The following is a 7,285-nucleotide window of genomic DNA, read 5'->3' as shown; positions in this document are numbered from 1 at the left end:
CAACTACTTTATCCAGAAAATATTCTTGACGAAGGAGAAGTCGAAAAAACAGAGGCATTACTCTACCAGCTAAAAAGAAAAGACAAGATGTGATCAGAACATTTGTTAAAACATTAGATGTTTTCACTATGTTTATCTCATATGTATAGGACCCAAATGTGGGACCATTCTACTATTTAAAACAGTAAAAATACTATGCGCAGGGACCTGAATATGGGACCCATAATACTATGCGCAGGTATTTTTTTTTCTTTATATATAGTTGCCTCATTTGTTAAGGAGGCATAAGTTAGAAATTTTATTTTCTTTCTTTCTCTCTCTACGCCTGAACTTCTCCTTCATTCTTCTTTTGTAATTATTTCAAGGTTTGAATAAAAGGTTGATAGCCGCCGATTAACAACTATTCCGGCCCTGCATCCGGCCACTGTTAAGGTATTTATTTCTTTTTCTTCTGACTTACTTTTAATACTTCTTCTTCCCTTCCAGCCGTGACTATGTTCGGCTAAAAACCTTTCATACCTATGCCAGAGATCTAACTTCTCTTACTCAGTAACTATGAAAAATTCAGACTCTATCAAAATATATAGAAAATTTTCTATAGTTTATTGACTTGGTTCCGAAATGGTGGTACAGTCGCGTTTAATATTGCTTATGTTGCTTTGTCGTAGTGACTACGTCTAGTAAGTTGTGCCTCTTTAGTCCGTAAAAGATGGAGAAAAATTGGACGACTTTTTGCACAGTCAGAACTTCTAGACAAATGAGTTCAACATAAGTATATTAAATATCCGTCAGACCCCTTGTTCGGGTAAAGGGATTAATTCTTCCATATAGTCAGTAAGTTATTCAAAAATTCTTTTATATTTCGGTTGGTGCTTTGGTTCGGTATTCCGACTATGGCTTAATCCGATATTTGAAAACTACTCTGGCAGACGTCGCGGCTTACCCTGCCTGACAAGATCCTGCTTATGATTTATTAATTTTGTCTTATACAGAAATACAAATATTTTAAATTTAAAATTTTAAAATATAATAATAAAATCAATTTAATAAAATACATTTCTAATGAATATTTTCTTGACATTTGAGTTGAGTCAATATGTGTCAAGTTAAAAGAAACTAATAAAATATTTAAAATTATAAAACTTAATTTTGTGAGAGGTAAACACAACATACTATCAAATATTGTATTTTATATAAAAACTGCCTACTTGAATAATTTCTTTTATATTTTATTCATTTTAATTTATTTATTTTATTTTAAAATTTTGTATATATAATAAAAATTAAGTGATACGTATCACAATAATTACTAATTTAAAATATTTAAAAGACATGTAGAAATTTTATGGACCTCATTATTTTATCGATGCCACATAAATTGGGACAAAAGAAAAAGTACTACAAATCACAATAATTAACAATTTAAAATATTTAAAAGATATATATAAAATTTAGTTGACTCTCGAAATTGTATCAAAGTCTCATAACCTGGGACAGAGGAAGTAATTATATTATTTGATAATTACGTAAAAATTATTATAAATCAGAATAATTAACAAGTTAAAATATTTATAAAAAATAGCTAAAAGTTCTATTCAGCTCTCAAAATTTTATCGGTGCAACTTATATCATGACAGAATAAAAAATACTATAAATTACAATAATTAACAATTTAAAATATTTAGAATATATACATAATTTAGTTGACTCACAAAATTGTATCAACACCACATAAATTGATATAAAGGGAGCAACATATATTATTTAAAATTACAAAACACATAATAAATTAAAACAGTCAACAACTTAAATTATTTTAAAAAGCATATAAAATTATAATTGGCAATTCAAATTCTATCTGTATTGCATAAATTGAGATAAATAAAATAATATATATAAAGCCCGTGTTAGCACGAACGTTGTGCAATAATAAGATCTCAGCCTAACAATGCAATTAGATTGAAAATACATATACTATCAAAGGATGTGGTGCAGTGGATTGAGCTGCTCTTCCCTTAACCAGATATCTCGGATTCGAGCCCTAAGTATAAAAAAATCTTTGGTAGGGAGCGCTTCCCCCAAATGAGGCCCTACGCGGCACGAATCTGGATTAGTCGAACTCCAATATGGATACCAAACACCAAATGAAAAAAAAAAAAGGATTGAAAATGCATATGACTTCCACGGTAGTCAGGGACCTTCAGTTTCAAATTTTCAATATTTTCTTTTTTGATCTTTCGTCTCCCAAAATTAAGTTTGCAATCTTAAACAATTTTTCACAAATCTCAATTTAATTTAATGCGTCACCCATTATAATATTGTGATCTTATTTTTATCTTTTCTTCTTGAAAACAATCTTTCATTTGTGTTAAAATGAAAAAGTATAATATTATTAAAGATTGTGATTAAGTGGTAAGTATTCGTTCATTTTTTCTTCAGCAGATGTATTAGGTTCGAGCTCTGAGTATAAAATCGCCATTGATAGATATTTTTTAGAATTTTCTAATACAAATTTAAATTAATCGAATCTCAAATCTCAAATCGAATATCAAATACTAAACTAAAAATCAAATTTTATAGATTTAGGGGCTAGGTACCTCAAGGTTTAGGATATGGAGACGTTAGCCATTAACATCATTTGAAATTCAAGCATAATTTTGTTGTTCACTATTTCTATTTTTTTTGTAGTAGTCCTTTTTTTCTCCTCCCTGTCCATTTTCTTTTGTAATAGTTGTGCGATTGAGTTAATTTGCTCATGTTTTTGATTATTTTTATGAAATACTTGATACTTATTATTAATACGAATATTAAATCATTTTGTCTATCAAAATATAGGTGGAAAATATCCACCAGATATATTCTGTTGAGAATTGAAGGCTGCAATGATTTACACCCCTTAAGCTTATCTTTCTCCTGTGCCCATCTCAAAATTTTAATAACAACCAAATTTAAACATTTTAGTTTATTTATATACCTAATTAATGCCAAGAAATTGAAAATTTAACTTTTTTTTTTTTAAAACGGGAAAGGGTCTAATGTACCCTTCAACTATTGAAAATGATATACAAATACCCTCCTTCCACCTTTAGGTTTAAAAATACCCTTTCATCCATCTATTTGATTCAAAAATACCCTTAATGTATTAGAAATGACTCAAAAATGTCATTCTTCCTCCATTGGTTCAAAAATACCCCTCCATCCACCTATTTGGATCAAAAATGCCCTTAACATTAAATTTAAGTCAAAAAATGTCTCCTCCTTTTAACAAATTCTGATGTGAAATATAATTTTATTTAAATTAAATACATGACATTATTTTTATTGGTCCACATGTAATTAGACTCAAATTCATTCACAATTTAATGGTCCTCTTTTCACTAATTTTTTTAGTTATATATAAAAATTTAAAAGAATTAATTAATGTTTAAGTGCAAAATTAGAAAAGAATTCCTTAAATATGATAATTAGCAAAGGGCAAATACTTTCATAGTTAATGATTATCTATCTGTGCTCAAATATTAGAAAATATATTTTAGGTAAAATTTTGAAGATTTTTAGTTCTTTTTAGGTTTTGAACTTTTTATATAAAAAAAAAAAAACTTGAAAGTAATTTAAGTCTTTATTTAATTTAGGTAAGAATGCATAATATTTACACTTCTATCCTTCTCCAACATGAAATCATAAAAATAGTAATGATACAAACATATATATATATATATATATATATTAAAATGTAATTAAAAAAATACCCCTAAGTAAAATAAAAAAAGATAATAATAACTTTTTTTAAAAAAACATTCTCCCTTAAAAAACTTTACAATAGATAAAATCATTTAATCTTTTTCCTTATATATATTAAAATGTAATTAAAAAAATATCCCTACGTGAAACCAAAAGAAAAATCTTTTTAAAAAAAACATTCTCCCTTAGAAGACTTTACAATAGATAAAATCATTTAATCTTTTTCCTTTAATTTTTATTTTATTAAATAAATATATAGAATGGAATTAAGAGTCCTAATATATATATATATATGAAACCCGAAACATATAGGAAAATTAAGAGTCCTAAAATATATGGAAGGAAATTAAGAGTCCTAAAATAGAAAAAATACATTTCTTGAAAAAAACAAAAATTACCATAAATATAACTATTATGATGTACCATAAATTACTTGATAACTTGGTACCAACCTAAAACTAAAAAAATAATAATTAAAACAAAAAACCCACCCCTGACGTAAAACCCACAAAAACTATATAATAATAAAAACTTATAATTAAAAAAATTCAAAAATAATATAATAATAAAAAGTTGTAATTGAAAAAACCCTAAAATAATAATATAATAAAATAGATTGTAACCAAAAAAAGCCCACCACTACGTGAAACCAAAAAAATAATATACTAATTAATGCATATCTATTCCACCAAAAAATATATAATATCATAATTAAAAAATTGTAATTAAAAAAAATACCCCTACGTGAAACCAAAAAAAATAATGTAATATAAAGGAGGAGACAATTTTTGACTTAAATTTAATGTTAAGGGCATTTTTTATCCAAATAGGTGGATGGAGGGGTATTTTTGAACCAATAGAGGAAGAAGGACATTTTTTAGTCATTTCTAATACATTAAGGGTATTTTTGAGCTAAATAGATGGATGAAAGGATATTTTTGAGCCTAAAGGTGGAAGGAGGGTATTTGTGTACCATTTTCAATAGTTGAAGGGTATATTAGATCCTTTTCCTTTTTTTTAATGAAGAAGATATGCATAGATTAAGAGAAAACAAAGTTCATGAGCCTAGTCCGGCTCAATTACAAAAACTGATGGGTTAAGCCCAGTAGGTGCTACAGATGAAGATACGTCCCTACGATAACAAGTTCCTATTTTATTCGTCCAAACACCACGGGCTACAAAAGGTGGGGGCATTCAAAAATATACAGTTTGCAAACTGGTTCTGTCTTACTCCTTCGTTTGCCAAGGTATCCGCAACTCGATTTTGCTCTCTATAGCTGTGATGAACCTGCGGACCTCCCATTCTTCTTATCAAGGATCTGCAAGCATCAAGAATAGGGTTATATAATAAGTGACTGTGCTGCAACATAAGAGTGATACTTGTATCATGTTAGTAATATACTTTATATGTTATCAAATTAATTTACTATAAATTAACTTAATTTGACATTGTATAACATTTATAATGCCTATACCTAGAACACGGAAATGTTGAAATTTTCTATGAACTACACTCTTTGTTCCTAATTAATTGTGATTCTTATTAAAAATATTTTTTTTATACTCTTTCCGTCTATTTTTACTTGTCCACTTTTCTATTGACACAAAGATTAAGAAACAATAAATGATAGGGGTAATTGTACAAATATTGCCTTTTAAATATAATAAACTTAATGATCTGGAAAATACATTAATTAGATAATGAATTGTCTATAATACTAAGATAAAATGGATAGAAATAGGTAAAATATTCATTAATTTTATAAACTAAGACAAATATTGTTTAAAATTTTAAAATAAAAAAGTGGACAAGTAAAAACGAACAGAACGAGTACTTGTCAATTCACAAGTAGTTTGTTTACATTTTTATCTTTAGTAATCAATATAGAGAGATATTAATATAGCGAAAAAGAGAAGCATAAAAAAAGGATGAATAATAAATAAGAATATTTTAATTAAATTATATTTTAATTATTGTTTTATTTTTAAAACATATACAACTTTAAAAGTTGCAATTTTTCTCATATTAATATAATGAAAAAAGAATTTTAAAAATATTTATCAAAGTTCATATTGTTTGACTTTTAAAAAAGAAAAATGTGACGAGTAATAAGGAACAAAAAGAGTATACAAATACTTTAAAAATAATTAAATATTTTCATTTATGTATTTAACATAAGAAAATAAATAAAAAATTTCATTTATTTTTATAGAAAAGAGAAAAGGACAATCTTTCAACTAACACCGCAATAATTCATCCATCAACTACAATCCGTTGACGTTATTGCGAGATTAGTCAATGTCCTTTCCTTTAAATATATTATAGAGTTGTTTTTTGTTATTTAAAAAAAAGTAATCAGGGATTAGTTTAAATTGACCATTGATCTGTACACTGAAATTGTAAACAATTTTCTGGTGTTGTGATCTAATTAATTGATGATGGCAGAGGAAAAAAAGTTGACAAATTTTGCAGTACAAAATGGATCAGTTGATATTTGTGAAGTCATTAAGAGTTATATACCAATCTTGAATGTAAGAAGATTATCAGACAAGGCCACTTTGCCTAAAAGAATGTTCCCTCATTCTGCTGCTTATGATCTTTTCAGGTATAGTTGCAACAAGTTAAAAGCTATGTTGTTCGAACTCTTTAAAAATGTTATTTGGTGCACGTCGGATCATTCTAAGTAGTGCATTTTTGGAGGATCCGACATGGGTGTGGCAACATTTTTGTAGAGTCAAGAACAACTTGGCAAATTTAGTACAGTATTAGCTTCTTGACTGTAATACTACTCCATAGATTAATTAATTACAATAATTGTTGTTGTATTGAGGCTTTATATACACTTATCTTTTGAGTTTGTTATACCGTTATCGATTCTAATCTGGGGGTCTATTGGAAACAACCTCTCTATTTCATCTTAGGTAGTGGTATGGTTTGCTTACACTCTACCCTCCCCAGACCCCACTATGTGAGAATACACTGAGTATGTTGTTGTTGTGTACTCAGGCTGTTGGGTCAATGTGGCTATAGCCACTACACTTGCTTTTTTGTTTGATGTCGGTCTAAGTTTTATGAGTTCAATCTTTAATTTTTTAATATTGAGTCAATTATATTTTTAGTATTATGGATTCATATTTACTATTTGTTATCGACTTGCATCGTTAGTACTGGGTGCATGTGAACCCAATACCAACAAGCTAAGCTGCATCCACCCCTGGCTTTCGGTCCTCGAGGAAGTAGATAACTTAGATTAGAAGAACATATACATAAATGTGCTAACAATAACATAGAGTAAAATCGAACATGAATAGATTTATGCTCCTAATTCCGACTTAGAAGAGGTCTATCAGTGTAAGTTAGATGAACAGTGTGATTGACAGATTGAGTAGGTTGGTCAGGTGCAGTGGCTGATCCAGTGTGTTAGCTACAGGTTCGCGGAAATGCTATAGTTATTGCTCATACCTCGTATATTTTACTAACATACCCATTAGACATTTGTAGTTATTTGATGGGAGAATACTCACAAAAGTAACTGAAGTTTGA

General features: G+C 27.9%; 1 protein-coding gene across 1 annotated transcript in view; it reads left to right on the top strand.

The window, feature by feature from the left end:
• The first annotated feature begins 5,965 nt into the window (after positions 1 to 5,965).
• The window catches only part of LOC107867016 (deoxyuridine 5'-triphosphate nucleotidohydrolase), a 6,682-nt gene continuing 5,362 nt past the window's right edge, over positions 5,966 to 7,285 (top strand). Inside the window, exon 1 of the mRNA XM_016713096.2 lies at positions 5,966 to 6,347. Within this exon, the coding sequence (XP_016568582.1) occupies positions 6,178 to 6,347 (170 nt within the window). The 5' untranslated portion in view covers positions 5,966 to 6,177. The remainder of the gene's footprint in view (positions 6,348 to 7,285) is intronic.

The sequence above is a fragment of the Capsicum annuum genome, chromosome 4 (genome assembly GCF_002878395.1).
Source record: "Capsicum annuum cultivar UCD-10X-F1 chromosome 4, UCD10Xv1.1, whole genome shotgun sequence".
NCBI classification, from domain to species: Eukaryota; Viridiplantae; Streptophyta; class Magnoliopsida; order Solanales; family Solanaceae; genus Capsicum; species Capsicum annuum.
This window is presented reverse-complemented; position numbering and strand designations above follow the sequence as displayed.